This window comes from Schistocerca piceifrons, chromosome 1, assembly GCF_021461385.2.
Source record: "Schistocerca piceifrons isolate TAMUIC-IGC-003096 chromosome 1, iqSchPice1.1, whole genome shotgun sequence".
Lineage (NCBI taxonomy): Eukaryota > Metazoa > Arthropoda > Insecta > Orthoptera > Acrididae > Schistocerca > Schistocerca piceifrons.
The window spans coordinates 742,804,640-742,826,913 of NC_060138.1; the positions used below are offsets into that span (position 1 = coordinate 742,804,640).

Below are 22,274 nucleotides of genomic sequence, written 5' to 3' on the forward strand. Positions count from 1 at the left end.
GCGGCTCTACAGCCCGTTAAAATTTTGATTAATTAAATTAACTGCTACTGATACGTATTCGTCCAAACGATCTGCGGCAAATGTCTGTTAGTGGCATAACAAATCAACGACACTGCATAATTTAGACAATGTTCGTTTTTTCTGCGACAGTCTTCGTCGCAGCATTGAATATGTTTCACATTGTACTGTTTTTGATGCTTCTACACAGCGTCGGAGGATACGAGATGTTTGAATCAGGCCCTGTACTGTTCTGGAAGAGTTTATTGCAGTAGCTCGGCACTCCCTTCCAGATGTAGAGCTGACGATCTCGAGGAGCGTAGTATTCCTCTCGGGAAAAGGGCGCTGGGCGCTCCTCTCGACGCCAGAGGTGCCAGCAATGTCGAAATATCTAGAGCGCACGAAAAACTGCAAGGCAGTCGCGGACAGTTTTCAAGTCGTGTCCTCGTCGTCGTACGAATACCCTCAGTGTGCGGCTGTTGGCACAGCTGTGTCGGCAGAGTGGCCTCAGGGGCGGATGGCGGCGGGCACCACCAGCAGGCCGGCGGCGAGCGGCCGCGGGGGCGGCGGCGGGGGCGGAGGCGGCGCTGGCCGGCGGCGTCAGTTCTTCTCCGGCGGGTCGGCGCCCGACGCCGACGAGCTGGACGACGAGGACGAGGAGGCGGGCGCGGGCGCCACCGTCAGGCCCTGCGCCGCGTGAGCGTGCGCGTGCGCGTGAGCGTGAACGTGCGCGTGCACCTGCGCCTGCGCCTGCGCCTGCGCCGCCGCCAGCGACGCCGCCTTGGACAGCCGCGAGTAGGCGTCGTGGTGGCCTGCCGCCGCCGCCGCCGCGTAGAAGCCGCGGTATAACTCCGGGTGCGGCCGCGGGTACCTGCAACACCCAGCCGCGGCTCTCACATGTGCTCCAGCGGAACATAGAAGCGAGTGCGTGGAGAACTTGAACGATGGCCTTCGTCAAGGATCAGTTCTGCCTCTCACACTACACCGACAGAAACGAAAACTGTTAAATCATAAACAAACTTGACGAAACGCTACCAAACAGATACACCGATACTTCCATGTGTGATACGTTGTTCAAAATTTATTTTCAGTACAAGATATATGGAAAGAGGACTAAGAAAATTCATTCTGAGATTAAAAAAAGTTAAAGAAAGATGCAACGCAAAGGAATTATCCGAATGCGGTGGATATCAGGAGATTTGATGTACTGTACATAGAAATTCTTCCAGTCCATATGTGGCATAACAGCAAACCAGTGCTTAACAGTATTGGTTAAAAACAGTCTTGGTTGTAATTTTTTTTTTTTTTATTTTTCAACGACGCGTTTCGCCTTATTTGGGCATCTTCAGGTTATCTTTTCTAGATGGACGCGAGAGGCATCAAGATCTGTATAACGCGTTCCCGTTCACAGGAGCGTCCATCTAGAAAAGATAACCTGAAGATTCCTAAATAAGGCGAAACGCGTCGTTGCAAAATAAAAAAAAACAAAAATTGCAACCAAGACTGTTTTCAACCAATACTGTACTGTACATGTTCAGACAAACATATGGTTACAAATTCAGAAAAATTGGATGCTTCATTCAAGGAACAGAGCTTCGCAAATTGACGAAGTCAATAATGCGATGTTTCACCTCCGCCCCTTTCATAAACAGTTTTTCGGCTTGGCATTGACCGAGTTGGTGGATGTCCTCCTGAGCGATGCGGCGCCAAATTCTGGACAAATGGCACTTTAGATCGTCAAAATCTTGTGATGTCTGGAGAGCCCTGCTCATAATGCTCCAAAAATTCTCGATTGAGAAGAGACCCGGCAACCTTCCTGACCAAGGCACCGTTTGGCAAGCACGAAGACAAGTACTACAAAACCTCGCCGTCTGCGGGTGGCCATCACCTTGCTGGAATGTAAGCCCAGGATGGCATGCGTGAAGGCGAACAAATCGGGGTATAGAATATCGGTGGCCGTGCGGTTCTAGGCGCTACAGTCTGGAGCCGAGCGACCGCTACGGTCGCAGGTTAGAATCCTGCCTCGGGCATGGATGTGTGTGATGTCCTTAGGTTAGTTAGGTTTAATTAGTTCTAAGTTCTAGGCGACTGATGACCTCAGAAATTAAGTCGCATAGTGCTCAGAGCCATAGAATCTCGTCAACGTTCCCAGCAGTCGCGGATGACAACCAAAGCAGATGTGCTATGAAAAGAAATTGCACCGAAGACCATAACTCCTGAGCGACGTCGTGCCAAATCCTAGTCAACTGGCACGTTAGATCGTCAAAATCCTGTGATGTCTGGAGAGCACTGCTCATAATGCTCCAAAAATTCTCGATTGGGAAGAGATCCGGCAACTTTCTTGACCAAGACAGTGTTTGGCAAGCACGAGGACGAGCAGTACAAACTATCGCCGACTGCGGGTGGCCGTCATCTTGCTGGAATGTAAGCCCAGGATGGGTTGCGTGAAGGCCAACAAAATGTGGCATAGAATCTCGTCGACGTGCTGCTATGGTGTAAAAGTGTCGCGGATGACAACCAAGGGAGATGTGCTATGAAAAGAAATTTCACCGAAGACCATCACTCCTGGTTGTCGGGCTGCATGGCAGGCGACGACACTCAGGTTGTTTTCTCATCGCTGTCTGGGGCTTCGTAAAGACACGTCTTCAGTCTGGAATCTCATCGACTATGGTAGAATTGTCTTCAGTGATGAGACTCTGTTCAAGCTGAGTCCCGATGACCAACAAAGGCATGTCTTGAGATTCCACCAACAGTAGCAAGGACAACCAGGAGTGATGGTCTGGGACACCTTTTCATTTCACAGCAGTACCTCATTGGTTGTCATCTGCGGCACCCTTACAGCACAGTGATACGTCGACAATATTCCTCGCTAGATTCGCTGCCCTTCATGGCAACCCATCCTCGGCTTAGGCGAGAGTTGCTAATGCCAGCCCTTGTGCTTATCAAACTCTTCCCTCGCCAGCAGGGTCAGCGGATCTCTCCCCGACTGAGAGCGTTTGGAACATTGTGGGTTCTCAACCACTTTGGCATTTTTACGATCTAACACGCCAATTGGACGGATTATGGCACGAGATTCCTCAGGAGCAGACCCAACCAATCTGTCAGTCAATGCCCAGCCGAATGATTGCTTGCCGAAGGGACGGAAGTGGACCAATGCATTATTGACTAACTCAATTTGTGAAGTTCTTTCTCTTGAATAAATCATCCTCTTTTTTTTTTTTTTTTTTTTTCAAATGGTAATCATTTGTTTGTCTGTACGTGTATATCATACCTACCGATTTCCGTCTCATTCGGATAATTTATTCGTTGAGTGCCGTATTTTCCCTTATAATGTACAGTAATAAGAAAGTATAAGTAAGAGGCATGGGAAACAGTATTGGGGAAACAAAGGATTCGCTTCAATATAGGAAGTTGGCGGACGAGTGACGGATGATAAGGGAGGTGAAAATGGCTAGCAGTTCTGCACCACAATACAACCTACATTTGTTGAAGAGTGGAGAAACCACTTGGAAGAATTTCTGGTAGAAGAAAGAAGAGGCCAGGTTATAGAAGTCTACAGCAGAGGCAGTAATCTAGGTAATACAGAATCTATAGTACGGACAGAAATAAAACAGGTATACCGAAAAAGGCAAGGACTGGATAGAGAAGTGGGCCAGAAGAAGTTGCGGTAGAAGTGAGGAAATATGGACCTTCTCAAGTGGTGAGACTTATAAGTAAATTTTTCAGATTTGTGACGGGGGGGGAGGGGGGGAAGCGGGGTGGTGGTTAGTGTTTAACGTCCTGTCGACAACGAGGTCATTAGAGACGGAGCGCAAGCTCGGGTTACGGAAGGATGGGGAAGGGAATCGGCCGTGCCCTTTCAAAGGAACCATCCCGGCATTTGCCTGAAACGATTTAGGGAAATCACGGAAAACCTAAATCAGGATGGCCGGAGACGGGATTGAACCGTCGTCCTCCCGAATGCGAGTCCAGTGTGCTAACCACTGCGCCACCTCGCTCGGTGGGGAAGCGGGGGTTGGTAGTACCAAGAGACTGGCGTGTATCATATTCATCTAATATCTATAAAAAAAGAAAACAAGGACCCGGGCAATTATTATAGGATTAGCGTTATGGTGTCTATCAGAAGACGCTTTAGCGCTATACTGACAGGCTGAGGAATGAGACTGAAAGAAATATGTGAGAGGGCCAAGCAGGTTTTATGGCAGGACGATCTTTTATGGGTCATATTTGCAGCCTTACACAAGTAAGTGACAAGCCATGTTGTAATGGTCATGAAGTACACCTAATATGCGTGGGTTCACAAAAAGCGTGTACTCGTAATTCTGTGGCCGTCAACGCATTATGGGAAACGAAAGAGTATATAAGTGCAGAAGCACAGGAGATACAGGGTACTCCTAATTTAGAGAATGTACTAACAATCGTACGCCGTAGCTAAAATAAGGAGAAAGATAAGTAAGCCATTCCAAACGTGGAGAACTTGCATCTGCAGCTTCTCGCCATCATTCGAACTCCGAGAACAGTGGAATCATTGGTATGACAGACGTGACATCATATCGCCAGATCGCACAGAAGGTTAACTGTGGAATGACGGCGAAACGAGTTGTGATGAGATGGCCTCAGGATTACACTACAGCAATGAAAGTAGGCTCGGATCTTTCCTGAGGGGCTACACCATGAGAAGATCGGAGAGCTGTTCGACTGGGTCTAACAGTGCATGGATGTCAACAACTGCATCCTGGTCACAGTAACAGGCAGTGTCATGACGAACAACAGGGAACAGAGTACCGAAAGCCGTACTCAGAGTTCGTGTTCCCATTCATCGTTTACTGCTGACACTTCGCCACAGACAGCGGACACCTATTTGCACGCGTGTGGAGCCAGAGTCAATTGGGACACTGAGTGACATATTGTGAGTTTCTCTTCCGTTTATGACGCTCATGTCGAAGTAATTGCATCTGCAGAGGAAATGGTGTTGGTAGCCATTAAATATGACAACAGGATCTCTTTGGTAATTGTTGAAGGAAGGCTGAATCCTCGGCAGTAAATGGCATGAATGTTAAACCCTGGCGTCATAGCCTCCATGACCACGATCAACGATGAGGTCATAAGAGACTCAGCACAAACACAGAATAGCGAAGGGACCATGTCGTATCGTTTCCGAGGAACCATCTTGGCATTTGTCTTGAGACATCAAGGGAAATCACGCGAAACCTATATCTTGTAAGCGGGACGGGAATCTGAAACGTCGCTCCACCGAATTCTATTCCAGTGTCTTACCTCTGCGACATCTCGGCTAGATACTTTTAAGGGCGTACATTCCGAGCAGCCAGGGAACGTATTACTTCACTCCATCTCGCTAAATGCACAACCGAGAAAATCAAAGAAGTTACTACTAGGTTAGGTTGAACTAGGTTAGTGCTCTTCTCGTTGACTTACTGTAACGGTTTGATAGAACAACACAATTCCAACAACTTCCATCACCCATCAGTTTCAGGACTAAGTAACAATTTCCCCGAAGATAGATACCTGATGGAAAGTTACTACATGCAGTTCACGCTCTACTAAAGTGAGAAAGCAGCTCTAGTAGCTGAAAGACGACATCTCACCTGTCAACGCACGCTGTCGACATATGTCTCTGAGCCGTGATGGTCTCTGCTGAATTACTACTGAGTAAAAATGGTTCAAATGGCTCTGAGCACTATGGGACTCAACTGCTGAGGTCATTAGTCCCCTAGAACTTAGAACTAGTTAAACCTAACTAACCTAAGGACATCACAAACATCCATGCCCGAGGCAGGATTCGAACCTGCGACCGTAGCGGTCTTGCGGTTCCAGACTGCAGCGCCTTTAACCGCACGGCCACTTCGGCCGGCTTACTACTGAGTATTTTTAACTTCTATTGTGATGTAGTATGTGAAAGCCATTACGTATGTTGACTTATGTGGCCATTTCCAGACACACTTATTCAGTTGTTTTGATCGCCACAATAGTCATAAGAGCACTGCTTCTCAATTTGAATAGAGAGAGTATAGTCACAGAGATATTATCCATGAAATACGTCGCCAGTACTATAGAAACCAACCATACATAGACTGTTTAGCCGGATAGTTACTCAGATTGTAAGAAGTGCGATTTGACAGCTTATTTTCCAATACTATAGCCGATGTGAGCACATGGTTAACGACTTAGCCAGAATGATGTATCTGCACGAACAAAGCATTCGCTTCCCTTTAGAAGCTCAAATTGTCTCGGCTGAGAATACGTAATGTCCATTGGGTATATTCTTCTGTTATCCCACACAGAAGCAGCTAAGGGACAGGGATGAAAACTGATGCTTGTTGACGATATTTTTCTGTGCACTGAAATAGAAAATTCTGGAGAACAGCCGCTTTACTGGTACTTCTTACCGTTTGAGTAAGTATACCAGACAGATTAATGAAAATATTTGTTTCAGAGCTCTGTAGTAGGTAAAGCAATTGCTTAAGTCCGAAGAACAAGGAGACGAACGTGTGATCTACAAGTATGTTTATATTACTGCAAACAGACTAGTCAATGAGGAACCCGCCGGGGTAGCCGAGAGCGCTAACGCGCTGCTTCCTGGACTCGGGTAGGCGCGCCGGCCCCGGATCGGATCCGCCCTGCGGATTAACGACGACGGCTGGTGTACCGGCCAGACTGGATGTGGTTTTTAGGCGGTTTTCCACATTCCGCTATGTGAATACCGGGCTGGTCCCCACGTGCCGCCTCAGTTACACGCATCGCAGACATTTGATACACGTCCGCACTATTTCACGATTTACACTAGATGCAGACAGCTGGGGTACACTGATTCCATCCCTGAGGGTACAGGGTGGCGGCAGGAAGGGCATCCGGCCACCCCTAAAACTAACCTTGCCAGTTCCGTTGTAACCATGCCGACCCTGCGATCGCTGCGGAACTATGGCGTAAGTGAAAGAAAGAAAGAAGAAAGACTAGCCAATGAGAAAGGGGTTACAAAATAGACTACCCGCAACTCTAGAACTTATACGGTGAACAGCTGCGACCACTCATATTTGCTGATGTGTCGTAAGTTATCGGGCAAAGTGTAGTGTAGTGTAGTGTAGCGTATTGTTGCCAATACTCACAGCAGGTGGTGGCGGTGCGCAGGTGCGGCAAGCGGGGCGACGAGCTTGCCCGAGTAATAGGCGGCGGCGGCCGCGGCGGAGGCGGAGGCGGCGGAAGGCGCGAGAGGCCCCGGCGCCGGCTGTGGGTGGGAGGCGGTGGGGGCGGCGACGGCGGGGGCGGGCTGGTGCTGGTGCTGCGGCGCGACCGGCGGCGACGGGTCGCGGTCCTTGCTGGCCATGTCTGCCAGCGACCAGATGCGCGGCTTGCTAGGCCCCGCGGGCGCCGACTGCTGCGAGCTGAGCGGCGCACCCGCCCCCGCTCCCGCCCCCGCTGGCCGCGTGTACAGCAGATGCGGGGGCGGCGGCAGGCAGTCGGCCGGCGACTCGGGCCGCGAGCCGCCCCACTCGCTGCTGCGCGGCCGGTCGCCGTCCTCGCTGGACCCCGTCCCAGAGTCCTTGCAGTCTGCAACGCAAACAGGCACTCAGCAACACGCCGCGTTCGTGGCTACACAACTAAGCGGACAGGATAAAAAATTATTCACCCCTAAGAGGTGTATATCGTACTTCGTACGATAACCTGAATGTATGTACCGAGTTCGCGATACGAAAAACACTCCTAAATCATCACAGAACCACTGCTGCTAGCCTCAATTTCAGGTTCCACAACCTAAGAGGTAAACGTTTCATTGCCCCTAGCGCATTCTGCAAGGGATCCACGATTCCTTACTCATATACAACCACATTTCTGCTGGCACAGGCCGATGGTAGGTAATAGAATCGATTGTCAAGCGCCGAGAGCGCCTAACGGGACGAGGCAGCCCTACCGGCGGGGTGGATCACCATTGCCTTTGACTGACCCTAAGCAAAACATAAGAATTATTCCGAATGGCGACAAGTGTTTCTACCAAAAGGTGATTACAAGTACGGAGTACCGATATTACGCGTTCTCGCCGACTGCGCCGGCTAATGTATTGCACCGAAGGTATCGTGTGCAGATTATTGTAACAGCGTAAGACAATACTCGATGTATTTCACCTTAGTTGAGATTTAACATGAATTGATATGTATAACAATGGCCGTGGCTGTCTCCAATTGTGTTTAACGAGAATATATAACTTTACTTGGTTAATGCAAAATCTCATTTTTCTTAGTATAGCATTAATGAGCAACAAAATTCCGACTGAAACAACTCTCGTAGCGGTTAAGACCTATCAACGCTATTCATTAAGTCACGGTCATTGAAACCAAAGGTTAAGCTGCAACAGTATTAGATCCCTAACAATAGGACATTTGATCGGGGTCTTTTAAATTCAGCCTTACATCATTTGAAAAGAATCAAAACCGCTGTTCATCGGGCCAAACTACAAGTCCTAGTCAGCTACTGGGTAGTTCTTTGCCGCCCGGTGTGGCCGTGCGGTTCTAGGCGCTTCAATCTGGAACCGCGTGACCACTACGGTCGCAGGTTCGAATCCTGCCTTGGGCATGGATGTGTGCGATGTCCTTAGGTTAGTTAGGTTTAAGTAGTTCTAAGTTCTAGGGCACTGACGACCACAGAAGTTAAGTCCCATAGTGCTCAGAGCCATTTGAACCATTTGGGTAGTTCTTTGTTGTTTGGCTCATTGCAGACGTGTAGCTTCACATGTCACTGTAAGCGATGGCCTTTTACTTCTCAGTGAAATAGCTCCTCAATTGGCCTCACAAAATCTGAGTGCACCCCGCTTGCTAACAGTGCTCGGGAGACCCAAATGGTCACCTATCAAAGCGTTAGCCAAGCCCGACAGCGCTTAACTTCGATGATCTGACGGGAACCGTTGTCACCATTGCGATAAGGCCATTGGCTTTTTCAAGGTACCCGATTCCAGATGTTCTTTGCGCACAGTTCCCTTCGCTATGTTCACTCGAAAAATTGTTGAGACCGATCTGCAAGCACGGACAACGATAATTTCTGTAGACGTTGAAACCGGTTGCCATTCACAAGGCGTCAACTGTGTCCCCCGGTTACGGTCACTGTTCTTACGCCGGGTTACCTGGTTGCTAGTGGTAAACCTTTCCATGTAGACACCTTGGACAGTCTGCGATGATGCACCAACAAATCGGGTATCTTCATCTAAGACCTGGTTATGGGGTCGTCGAAACATGACAGCTCCTTTCTGTTCTTCGGTCATTTTTCCACATCAACCCATCTTATGGCCCAAAGAAATGACAGATACTGGCTGCGAGCTGGCATTGATTGAACTCAGTGGGGAATGTTGAAAATTTGAGCTAGACCTGGATTCGAACCCGGCTCTGCCACTTAATAGGCAGTTTCCCGTCCACTGAGCCATCCATACCCCTCGGTTAGTGCAACTGCGCTGACTACCCTAGCACGCCTCCAGTCGGATCCAAATTCCCAACTAATCCACACACTACTAATTTTATATCCATTGCTCATTATTCTAATTACTCGCGGCATTTTGCCAATTCCCGTAAGTGTTCTAGCCCGGTGTGCATTTTCAGTAAAGAAATCATTGTCCGTCACGCTTGTATACAGGGTGTTACAAAAAGGTACGGCCAAACTTACAGGAAACATTCCTCACACACAAAGAAAGAAAATATGTTATGTGGACATGTGTCCGGAAACGCTTACTTTCCACGTTAGAGCTCATTTTATTACTGCTCTTCAAATCACATTAATCATGGAATGGAAAGACACAGCAACAGAAAGTACCAGCGTGGCATCAAACACTTTGCTCAAAATGTCCTCCGTTAGGGAGGATACATGCATCCACCCTCCGTCGCATGGAATCCCTGATGCGCTGATGCAGCCCTGGAGAATGGCGTATTGTATCACAGCCATCCACAATACGAGCACGAAGAGTCTCTACATTTGGTACCGGGGTTGCGTAGACAAGAGCTTTCAAATGCCCCCATAAATGAAAGTCAAGAGGGTTGAGGTCAGGAGAGCGTGGAGGCCATGGAATTGGTCCGCCTCTACCAATCCATCGGTCACCGAATCTATTGTTCAGAAGCGTACGAACACTTCGACTGAAATGTGCAGGAGCTCCATCGTGCATGAACCACATGTTGTCGTACTTGTAAAGGCACATGTTCTAGCAGCACAGGTAGAATATCCCGTATGAAATCATGATAACGTGCTCCATTGAGCGTAGGTGGAAGAACATGGAGCCCAATCAAGACATCACCAACAATGCCTGCCCAAACGTTCACAGAAAATCTGTGTTGATGACGTGATTGCACAACTGCGTGCGGATTCTCGTCAGCCCACACATGTTGATTGTGAAAATTTACAATTTGATCACGTTGGAATGAAGCCTCATCCGTAAAGAGAACATTTGCACTGAAATGAGGATTGACACATTGTTGGATGAACCATTCGCAGAAGTGTACCCGTGGAGGCCAGTCAGCTGCTGATAGTGCCTGCACACGCTGTACATGGTACGGAAACAACTGGTTCTCCCGTGGCACTCTCCATACAGTGACGTGGTCAATGTTACCTTGTACAGCGGCAACTTCTCTGACGCTGACATTAGGGTTATCGTCAACTGCACGAAGAATTGCCTCGTCTATTGCAGGTGTCCTCGTCGTTCTAGGTCTTCCCCAGTCGCGAGTCATAAGCTGGAATGTTTCGTGCTCCCTAAGACGCCGATCAATTGCTTCGAAAGCCTTCCTGTCGGGACACCTTCGTTCTGGAAATCTGTCTCGATACAAACGTACCGCGCCACGGCTATTGCCCCGTGCTAATCCATACATCAAATGGGCATCTGCCAACTCCGCATTTGTAAACATTGCACTGACTGCAAAACCACGTTCGTGATGAACACTAACATGTTGATGCTACGTACTGATGTGCTTGATGCTAGTACTGTAGAGCAATGAGTCGCATGTCAACACAAGCACCGAAGTCAACATTACCTTCCTTCAATTGGGCCAACTGGCGGTGAATCGAGGAAGTACAGTACATACTGACGAAACTAAAATGAGCTCTAACATGGAAATTAAGCGTTTCCGGACACATGTCCACATAACATCTTTTCTTTATTTGTGTGAGGAATCTTTCCTGAAAGTTTGGCCGTACCTCTTTGTAACACCCTGTACGAGTACATCAACCCAACAGGATGCTAATTATAGGCAGATACATACCAGTTTATTACCAGAACTTGCGTAAGAGACCGCATGGTACCGTTTCTACACCATCTACCACGCTCCAAAGCGATCAGTGTGTTCTTTTGAGAGGGTCAGTAATATTTTGTGAGGTGGCCGTTTCAATGTTTTTGTGTCCTCTACGCGAGTCTAAATATCGCTAGTGATCTTGTTTATTGTTTCATCTCATACGTACGCATTAATTTCTGTGGAAACTTGCGGCACCTTTTGACGGAATTGTCCTGTATAGCTGTTTGTTTCCGGCTGTTGGCAGAAAGCTGTCGACAAGTCGACTGTTGCGTGACGCGGTGAGCTTTTTGCTCGCGGCTGCCTGTTGTGCTCGGGGAACGAAGTAGAAGACTCAGAGAGGGCGTCGGAGAGGCGTGCCGCCCGTCTTGTGTGTGGCTGCACAACACCACGCACCACATGGTACACAGAACACGCCCCTCCCCCGCTCCCCTCCCGGCCACCGCCAGCTCTTGCCGCGCCGTTGCTCTCGAATACAGCCCCACCAGAGGCCGGGGCTGCAGCCATTCATCAAACGTCGCCCGCAAACGTCTCCAAAGGCGTGCTTGGTGACATTTCAAGAGAGAACCAGCAGTGTGAGAGATTTCCTATGACTGTCGCAGACTAGTATCTCCACATCTCTTCCCAGTGGCCCTTCTTACGCTCCTAACCAATAACAGAAGTTTGCTTTCTCGGTCAGAGAGCAGTGACAATGATTATTTACCGTACTTGTTTCGGGACGCAGCAGGCCTGCAGTACAAAGACTACTGCTGTCGGCTGGGGTCAGTAGTGCTTTTGATTAAATCTGATAAAGCTGAGAGTTTTAATTACCAGTAGGATCACTATAAGAACGTAACTTCATTATATGACATTCAGTGTCGCGGTAGGCAGTGGACATATTGTTTTGGTTTTCCAGAGTAAATACGAAATCTGTATGGGAATTTAGGATGAAATTCAGCGATGAAATTTTCTTGCGTTGTTACTGAGTAACAGAGTTCACAGAGCTTCAACGAAATTGCTACTGTTGTGGAAACGGTCATTAAGAAAACTGTTGCTTCCTCCACTATGGCGCTCTTACTTGTCCTCTCTCTTAATTGGCTATTACATTACCTAGTGCAAAACTTGAAGTACCCAGAAGTATGTGACGCTATTTCAGTGACTGCAATATTGAGTCAAATTCACAAAGATCTTGGCAATATGAGACCAGTTATCAGTATGACACTGCCCATCCTCTGGCGTAGATATATGCAATGATTTGGTTGGACAGGGTGTCATAAAGCTGTTATATCTTCTTCTGAGTCAATCTGACGCAGATTATAGCTGGTCCTTGACATCCTTGATACCGGAATTTGGCTGGTTGATGGCATCATCTATTGATCTGCCAGTTGTGAAGCCGAATTGGTGCTGGCTCATATACCTGAGAGCTCTGTGTGTTTGCAGGCACTTATAAAGTAGTTTCTCCCGAATCTTTGCTACGGTATTTATTAGGCATATTGGCCTGTAAGTCTTTGGATCTGAAGGATCTCTGTCCTCTGATTTCTTAATAATGACTGCTTTGGAAGTTTTCCATATTATAGGTACCCTGCCCATTCGTAAGGCATCGTTCAGTAAAGTTGTTAGGAACGGGGTGGTCTGTGGTGTTTCCGAGTCGATACCACCTGGTCCAGGTGCTTTCTTGTAGCGGCGTGTGAATCAAAACACACATGTCATAGTTACCGCCATCTACAAGCAAACCTACCGACGGGGAATGCCTACTTCTCCAGCGGGTGACAAAACCGGCGCATCAGGATGTCACCGACTTCCACTCGGACTTGAGGAGCGTCCTCGGCAGCCGTGACTCTGCTATTGGATTCAGCGGATTTTTCCAGTTGGGGAGAGGGCGGCATCTGGAAGGCTATTCCAGAAGACAGCCCAAATGTCCCAGCCCCTAATGAGATGATAGCACACTTTCCTGTCGGTAAAGTAGTAACGGTTTGACAGCAGTGCTGTCTTCTTTGCACTTGGCGGACGCGGCCAGCGCCGTGCGTGGGCGTGCGTGGGGGTGGCGTAACCCCCGGCTACGGCCCTGCGCACCCTCGCGGAAGCGCGGCTCACCGACCAGGCGAGGGCGGCTCTTATCGTGACTCCTAATCTCGTTATCAGGACCGAGTCAAATTAAATCGCAGTTGGCTATTTATGGGCTATTGAGCGCTGGGGTCTGGCGACATATGGAGAGGGCGCGAGCCCCCGCCGGGGGATTCCATTTACTGCAGTCATCTCAAGACATTATCAATAACTCGCGGCCCGGCACCCACTCGCACTCGGGATTAAAATATCTGCCACGACAGCTGCGAAGGGGATGTCACGGTCGGGGGAGCGGCCGACTTCCACACTCGCAAGTGGCGAGCAGCCGAGCTGAAAGCCACCCCCACACTCCTGTGCGCTAAGGGAAGTTGGTCCAAAGCACGCACGTGACAAAAAGCACTCCCCCCCCTCTTCCCCACACTGTTTGTAGCTAACAAAGATCTCATTTTACATTTGTTTAAGTCCACATACTGTAAAAATGTATTTAATGTGTGTGTGTGTGTGTGTGTGTGTGTGTGTGTGTGTGTGTGTGTGTGTGTGTCCTCCTAAACCACTGGACCGATTTCAGACAAACTTGGTATACATATCCCCTACTGCCAGGCATAAATCGCTGTGGGGGTAAGAGCCACCCACCTATTGTAGTTCAAGAGATACGACTTCATAATCAATGAGATACGTGAAAAAATGCCGCATCATGCATGAAATTTTAATACATTTATTCTTTGCTACTAAGACACTCCTATGGTTGAGACAACATAAGGAAGTCCCTGACACCCGGCAGCGTCTTTGGCAACTTTCAACTGCGAAGCGCAAATGGCTGTGGGCAAAACAATAGCGGTCTATAGAGCCCTGAAGAGACGTTTCCAAGGAGACGTTTCGGTAGCCAAAATCGCGTTGTAGACACGCGAAGTAGCTGCACCCAGCGTACAGAAATTGTACAGGCTACTGTATTTACACATTTGTACAATACACGTATTACTTTGTACGAATGTTCCATAATTTCAAAGGTGTTTTCACGAATACATGGAAATGAAATTTTTTAGATATTACACAACAAACACAGTTCATGTTTTGCCTTCGTTTCTAACAGAAAATTAGCACAATGAATACGCGGGGCATGTTCGGTTGTCAGTCAGGGTGTACACACACCTCGATCAAAAACGGCGTTGAAACAAAACGTATAAACCGGACTAGACGGCACACATCCCCGTCTGGTCAATCTGATGTAGGTTTCCCGTGGATTCTCGTAACTATCCCAGTCATTCTCGTTTATAAGAAACTTGTTCGAACAGAGGTACAAAACTATTCGCCTATAACTATGACATTGGTCTTATGCGGAATTTTGGAACACGTTTTATGCCTGTAGTATTATGACATTTCTGGAGACCGAAAATCTATGTAGGAATCAACATGTCTTCCGAAATCAATGATCGTGAGAAATTCAGCTCGCTCAAAAAGCAGTAGATCCAGGCGCCCAGGTTGATGCCACGTTCCTTGACTTCCGCAAGGCGTTCGATGCAGTTCCGCACTGCCGCCTAATGAACAAAATACGATCGTACGGAATATCAGACTGACTGTGTGACTGGACCGATGAGCATGTTACTTCTTAATGGAGAGAAATCTTCAGACACAATATATATATATATATATATATATATATTTATTTATTTATTTCTCTCCATTAAGAAGTAACATGCTCTTCGGTCCAGTCACACAGTCAATATATATATATATATATATATATATATATATATATATATATATATATATATATTGTGTCTGAAGATTTCTCTCCATTAAGAAGTAACATGCTCTTCGGTCCAGTCACACAGTCAGTCTGACATTTCGTACGATCGTATTTTGTTCATTAGGCGGCAGTGCGGAACTGCATCGAACGCCTAGCGGAAGTCAAGGTTTTCGATATATATCGGATAACGCCGAAGTTCCATGATGATGCTGGAGCATACAGCGAAGTTGCAGCGCTATAAAATTGTAGCGAAATGTAGAAAGAGCAGCAGATGATCGACACTCGGTGCAGGAACTAGCAGTTGGCAGCTGTATACTGCGCATAAACAGGCAGACAAACCCATTATTGTATGACCAAATACTTGCAGAACAATTAATGGAAGGAATCACAGCCATAAAATATCGAGAACTATGCGTAGGGGGAAATTTAAAGTTTAACTACCATATAAAACTAACTGCAGGAAAGGCAGATGCCGGACAGGTTCATTGGAAGAATCCTCAGGAAATTTAATCCGTCAACAAAGGAGGTAGGGTACAAAACCATCGTTCGAACGATACTGCTTGTCGGTATGGTATCCGTGCCATATAGGAACAATAGAGGAAATAGAGAAGATACAAAGAAGAGCAGCACGTTTCTTTACAGGTCAATTTAGTAAGCGCGGAAGCGTCACGGATATGCTCAGCCAGCTCCAGTGGCAGACGATGCAAGGGAGGCGTTCTGCATCACGGTGTGACCGACTGTTAAAATTCCGAGAGTATACAAGCACATACCTAGAAGAATTGACCAACATAACTGCATCCTGCTACGTATATCTTCTACATTTATACTGGCCATGAGAATACGTCAACTCATGCATAGCTTACACAGAAGGTAGAAAGAAGCAAGTGTACCTAAAAACTTTGTCGAGACATACTCTTGATATGCGTGGTCTCATAAGTAAACTACACGTTTGCATGTCCATACTCAAGCTCCATTTATATAGGGACCCAATCTTACGTAATACTAACCAGCAACTGTATATGAAAACAATTATTTTGAACCTTGAAAGGATCTACACAGTTGATTGTCTTAAACTCTTAAAAGAAATTATTAAACTATCACATAGCGCTGTTCAGATATCATGCAGACGCAGACACTACAAGAGTAGAAATTATTTTTAAATTTCGAAATGTCGGCTATGTGGCATATAACAGAGTGTCTTCTGATGCACGGGGTAAGATTCATACTTGTCAAGGAATAGGCACTTCGTTGAATGGCATAGGAATAACTGTACTCCGACGTAATCCGCACTTGTGGCTGAGAAGGTTATGAACTGGCGGATGCAGTGGCATCCAGCATGAACTGTGGAGGGTGAACCCTGGTGATGGCAATATGAAAGTTATCACCGCAGTTAGGGTCGTAAGCGCAAGTGACCGTTTCTTGAACAGACAAATCCTTCTTCTGTGCGTCCGGTAGTCCACTACGTCTTAGCGAGTGAGACAGAGAGACACGCGAACAACTATCAGGCGGTGGTCAAAAACATTAGGAGACTCGCCGATTATAGTACGTCTGTGAGATAAATTCGTTAAGTCCGATACCTCCCTTTCTTATTTATCATCATCATTATTTATTGTTTTGTATACTTATTATTTTACGTTAGAGTATGTAAAGAGAAATCCCTAGGAAGCTGACGTTCAGTATTGAAGAGCTAAAAAACGGCACGAAAAGCGTGGAATATATGATGCCGTACAATCGTATCTATGTAATGTGTAAACTACGTAATTACAACAATCAAAATAATCGAATTTACGGCGTACTCGACAATGGACACCCAGTAATAACAGACATCTCCTTTGGGGTAATTACAAAATGGTTCAAATGGTTCTGAGCACTATGGGACTTAACTTCTGAGGTCATCAGTCCCCTAGATCTTAGAACTACTTAAACCTGATTAACCTAAGGACATCACACACATCCATGCTCGAGGCAGGATTCGAACCTGCGACCGTAGCGGTCGCGCGGTTCCAGACTGGAGCTCCTAGAACCGCTCGGCCATCCCGGCCAGCGGAATAATTACACGTAGAACAGAACATCGGTTGCATTCGTCAGGAGAGAAGCCAAGTGTTCGCTATTACAGTACCTTTCCAGTGTCATGTTTGAACAACCAAAAAATGGTTCAAATGACTCTGAGCACTATGCGACTTAACTTCTGAGGTCATCAGTCGCCTAGAACTTAGAACTAATTAAACCTAACTAACCTAAGGACATCACACACATCCATGCTCGAGGCGGGATTCGAACCTGCGACCGTAGCGATCGCTCAGCCCCAGACTGTAGCGCCTAGAACCGCACGGCCACTTAGTAGATAGTGCAACACATACTTCAGTTTCTTCTGTAACTTAAATATACTGAAAGGGAAGTGCCATATTAGTCAAAAGTTAACCTCAAATTTATAACGAACTAGCCATATTTATTTGACTCGTGTTTCACAATCCGAAACTTGTGCAGGGACTATAAGCAGAAAACACTGTTCTCTGCGAGCGGGGGGAAAGAACAGGCCCTTTCGCCGTATCAGGAATTCGCACCGACAGTCTCGCCCTCGATATTCACAAGACGGCGGCTGCTTTTCCACCCCTCGGCTTTGTTGCTCAAGTCGGCACTCCCTTAAAAACTTGTCCCAACCCCTTGACTCGCTTAATTATTTCCTTCCAGATCCGTGATTAATGCCCGGGGGCGTCATAATGCGGACTGGGTGATTTAAACTGCGCCACGCCGCCTACAGCTGGCAGACAATTTGCACAGTACGGTGCGCGCGCTGCCCGCGTGCTGCGCGGTGCGTGGTGCGTGGCGCGTGTGCTTGGAGGCAGCGGCGCGGACGCGATCGCCGCCTGAGCCGGCCGCCGCCCAAAACACCCGCATTAATACTCCAAAGGCCGGCCGCGTCCATCAATTTCAGAGTCCGCCGGGCGCCGCTGGTCCGCTTTTCGCAATTTCAGACCTCGCTGCCTCTGTTTCGGCCGATTTACCGAATGCCACCCCTCTCTCTTTCTGCCATCGGCTTTTATTTGGCGCATTGCCTCGGCGTACACGCCCTTGTGCTACGCGCGGAACCGGCACCGTTGTGGCTGTCGAGCCGTTTTTATCCTCCCTGCCGCAGTGTCCTCTCGGGCAGATATTCCGCTCCTCGTTTTTTTTTTTTTTTATTCAACTTGCAGCTCTATTTACTGATCATGCCCTTGTGCACATGTAATTTCGTTTCTGCTCGGCTGGTTGTAGTGTGAATAAAATGCAGAATAGCTATAGCACGAAAGAATTTCTGAAAAAGAGGAATTTATCAACATCGAATATAAATTTAAGTAAGTCTTTTTTGAAGGTATCAGTGTGCAGTGTAGTGTTGTACGGAAGTGAAACGTGGATCATAAGCAGTTCAGACAAGAGAATAGTAGAAACTTTTCAAATACGGTGCTACAGAAGAATGGTGAAGATTACGTGGATAGATCGAGAGACAAATGACGAGCAAGTGAATCGAATCGAGGAAAATATAAATTTGCCGCAACAACTGACTAAAAAAAAAATGGTTCAAATGGCTCTAAGCACTATGGGACTTAACATCTGAGGTCATCAGTCCCCTAGACTTCGAACTACTTAAACCTAACTAACCTAAGGACATCACACATCCATGCCCGAGGCAGGATTCGAACCTGTGACCGCAGCAGCAGCGCGGTTCCGAACTAAAGCGCCTAGAACTGCTCGGCCACGCGGCCGGCCAAGTGACTAAAAGAAAAGCCTTTTGAAAGGATGCTTCCTATGGCATTCCGGAATTATCAGTGTGGTAATGGAGGGAAGCGTGTGTGAGAGGGGGAGTGGTGCTGCGATAAAAATATTGTAGAGGGAAACGAAGGAACGAATACAGTAAGCGTGTTCAAATGGACGTAGGCTGCAACAGTTATTCGAGACGAAGAGGCCTGCACAGGATGGAGTACCGGGGAGAGCTGCATTAAACCACTCTGCGAACTGAAGGCCACAATAAGAACGGCGATAATCGTCATCTGGACTGAAATTGTTCACAGATGCGTTCTCCAGTTTTCGCTGTTACATAATATTAAGTGCATTATCTTTTGGTAGCTACAGTCATCCTCGTGATTTGAAGAAATTCGTGAAACCATACGCGTCTCGACTGGCGCACGAAGAGGTTAGTTTCATTTGTCTGACTTCAAAAAGTTCGCCAGTGGAGATTCGATGTCAAGCTGGACTCATGGCAGGAAAGATTAAGAGAAGAGTCACAGCTTTATTTGATTATTGTAAGGGACTCACGGAAATGCTCGAGCGACTGCTACACGAAACGAAAAGAAAAATGTGTTACAGATCACGGAAACCTGACGCTGAAGTTCACAAGAGCGGTCGTTACAAGAAGAGTCAAGAATCACTTTACTTCCTTATATGTACACTAACCGAAGTGAAGCAGTGTTTGAAGCACTGGATTCCCACTTGAGAGAACTGGATTTCAAATCTCTTTCATCGCAGGGAATTGATAATCTCGTCTTCTGTCTTTACTTGCCAGGTGCGTCCCGTGTAATGAAAGTAAAGGTAAAATCATAGAACTTCAGAGTTATAGGGAGACCTGCTCACGATAGTTATTACCCTGTAACATTAGCGAATTAGGTATGCAGGAGGTTAATAAATGTGTTCATTATATACGCTAGTTTACGTCTAGGAAGATTCCTTCAGTAGCTACTCGATGAATTTATTTACACATAAAATCTTACTGTGCTACTGCTCCGCCACGAACGTTGCTGTCAGCTGCATACTGAACACCATTATGAAATATCTAAATCGAGCTACTGATTCTACGGTCTTCAGAGAGATTCTCCATAAATCTTTTTAAACAATGGCAAGATGCAGTTATCGAACAAATATTTATTTTACTTGTAGTAACTACACAATGAAACACTCAAATGCACTGGAGCTAAATTCTGAAAATAAGCAATGGGTGGTCAGTGTCACAGTTGGTAATGTGACCACCTGGTCGATAAATCCAAAATTTAACATTCTCCTCAGATTAAACTTCAGTACCCAAGGAAGACTGTAAACCACACATATTTTATTCTACGAGAAACACTTTCCCATTTCACCCTCTGTATCATCCGAATGTGCCTCAGAGAATAACTCAAAGATTCTAATTACCACTGTTCTCCTCCTGTTAGGAAACCTCACGAAAGTTCTCGTATAGAATTCGTTACACTGGTGGAATGAATAAATACATTTCTACACATTTCTACATCTCTTCTCTAAATATCACCGTGAAACCCATGGCGTAGAGTATTTCCCATTGTACCGCTTACACAGGGTAGGGTGGTGTGGTGTACTGCTAGAGTCTTCATTTAATGCTGCTTCTTGAGACATGGTAAGTAGGGTTTCGCGTGTCAGTAGGTGCGTATCTTCATGCATTTTCTCATCATCTCTGTGGCGCTCTTCCAAGTATCAAGTAAACCCGTGACCATTCGTGCTCTCTTTCTTTGCGCGCGTTCTATATCCTCCCAAATTCCTATTAGGTACTGGTCCTACAAACTAGAGCAATACTCTTGGGTTGTTCACACTACTGTTTTGTAAGCCATCTCCTTTGATTACATTTTCGCAGTATCCTAGCAATGATTTGAGTCTGCTTCTTTCATTAACTACGGCTGTGCCAATGTGATCATTCGATTTCATATATCTAAAACATTTTTACACCCAGATACTTGTGTATCAGTTGACTGATACCACTTGTGACTTAATAACATTGTAGTTATAGGATATTTCGTTTTAATTTATTTAATTTTGTAGACACAAAATTCAACATTTGTGTATGGAGTTTTAAAAGCAAGTTGCCAATGTTAACACAATTTGGAAACCTTATAGACAAAGTTTGGAGAAGTCAGAGCGATATGGCACGTTAGCAGTCTGAGGTCTGAACAATACAAAGCGTTATGAGGCGAAAATGGCTACACGTTCGATATGTCGGTCGAAATTTCTTATGTGACAAATAGCGTCCAATTTGAATCGCTAATAACTACAAGCCTAATAATGCGTAAACAAAGGCCGAGGCCAACAACGGATAGATCATCTCAGTATTTGTTTTGTACCAGTGCAAGAGCATGCGCGTTAATATTGCGCATTAGCTTCATGTAAAGTTGTTAATTTGTTTACCGTCGAAACGCGTTTAGCTAGCACAGTGATTTTGGTGGCATCGTAGGAATATATGTGAAAATCCGTTCCGAATTGAAAATTACAAAATAATGAAAGATGCCATCTCGCATGACTCGTAATGTGCCAGGAATCTTAGAAAATGTAAGTGAGAGGAAAGTTCACGTCGAAAGGCCAGTGTCGAGCGAATGCGAAAGCTAAGGTAGCGTTGGAAAGAAAATAAAGAAAGCACGGAGAAAAGCGATTATGTGCCTGGCGCAACGGGAATTTTGCGTTCTGCGGCTAGCGACAGACCTAACTTCTAGGGTCATGTACAAGCGTCGTTGGTACGGGAAACAGAAAACGGTGATGTTATACACTGAAATGACCAAAGCCATGGGACACCTCCTAATACCGCATCGATCCTGCTTTTTTATGTTGTGGTGCAGCAGCTCGACGTAGTATGGACTCAACAAGTCGTTGGGTGTCCGGTGCAGAAATATAGAGCCACGCAGCCTTTATAACCGTCGATAATTGCGGAAATGTTGCCCGTTCAGGAGTTTGTGCACGAACTGACCTCTCGGTTCTGTCCCATAAATTTTCGGTGGGATTCAAATCGGGCGATCTGGGCATCCAAATAATTCGCTCGAATTGTCCAGAATGTTCTTCAAACCAATCGTGAACAATTGTGGTCTTGTGACATGGCTCGTTGTCATGCACAAAAATTACATCGTTGTTTGGGAACATGGAGTCCACAGATCGCTGCAAATAGTCTACTCTAGTCAATGATCTACATGGATACTCTGCAAATCACATTTAAGAGCCTGGCAGAGGGTTCATCGAACCACCTTCACAATTCTCTATTATTCGAATCTCGTTTAGCGCGCGGAAAGAATGAACACCTATATCGGTTCAGTTGGAATAGAGGACCCAGTCCATTCCACCAGCTTACACAGTGCCTTGTTGAGAACTTGGGTCCATGGCTTCGTGGTGTCTCCGCCACACTCGAACCGCCACCAACTGAAATCTGGGCTCATCTGACCAGACCACGGTTTTCCAGTCGTTTATGGTCCAGT

At 46.6% G+C, this 22,274-nt stretch overlaps 1 protein-coding gene across 1 annotated transcript in view; it reads right to left on the reverse strand.

Annotated features, from left to right (window-relative positions):
• Positions 1 to 597: 597 nt before the first annotated feature.
• LOC124773714 (homeobox protein caupolican) overlaps positions 598 to 22,274 on the reverse strand; it is a gene marked incomplete at its 5' end in the record, with an annotated part of 229,680 nt that continues 208,003 nt past the window's right edge. Inside the window, 2 exons of the mRNA XM_047249428.1 lie at positions 598 to 753; positions 7,307 to 7,563. Of these exons, the coding sequence (XP_047105384.1) occupies positions 598 to 753; positions 7,307 to 7,563 (413 nt within the window). The remainder of the gene's footprint in view (positions 754 to 7,306; positions 7,564 to 22,274) is intronic.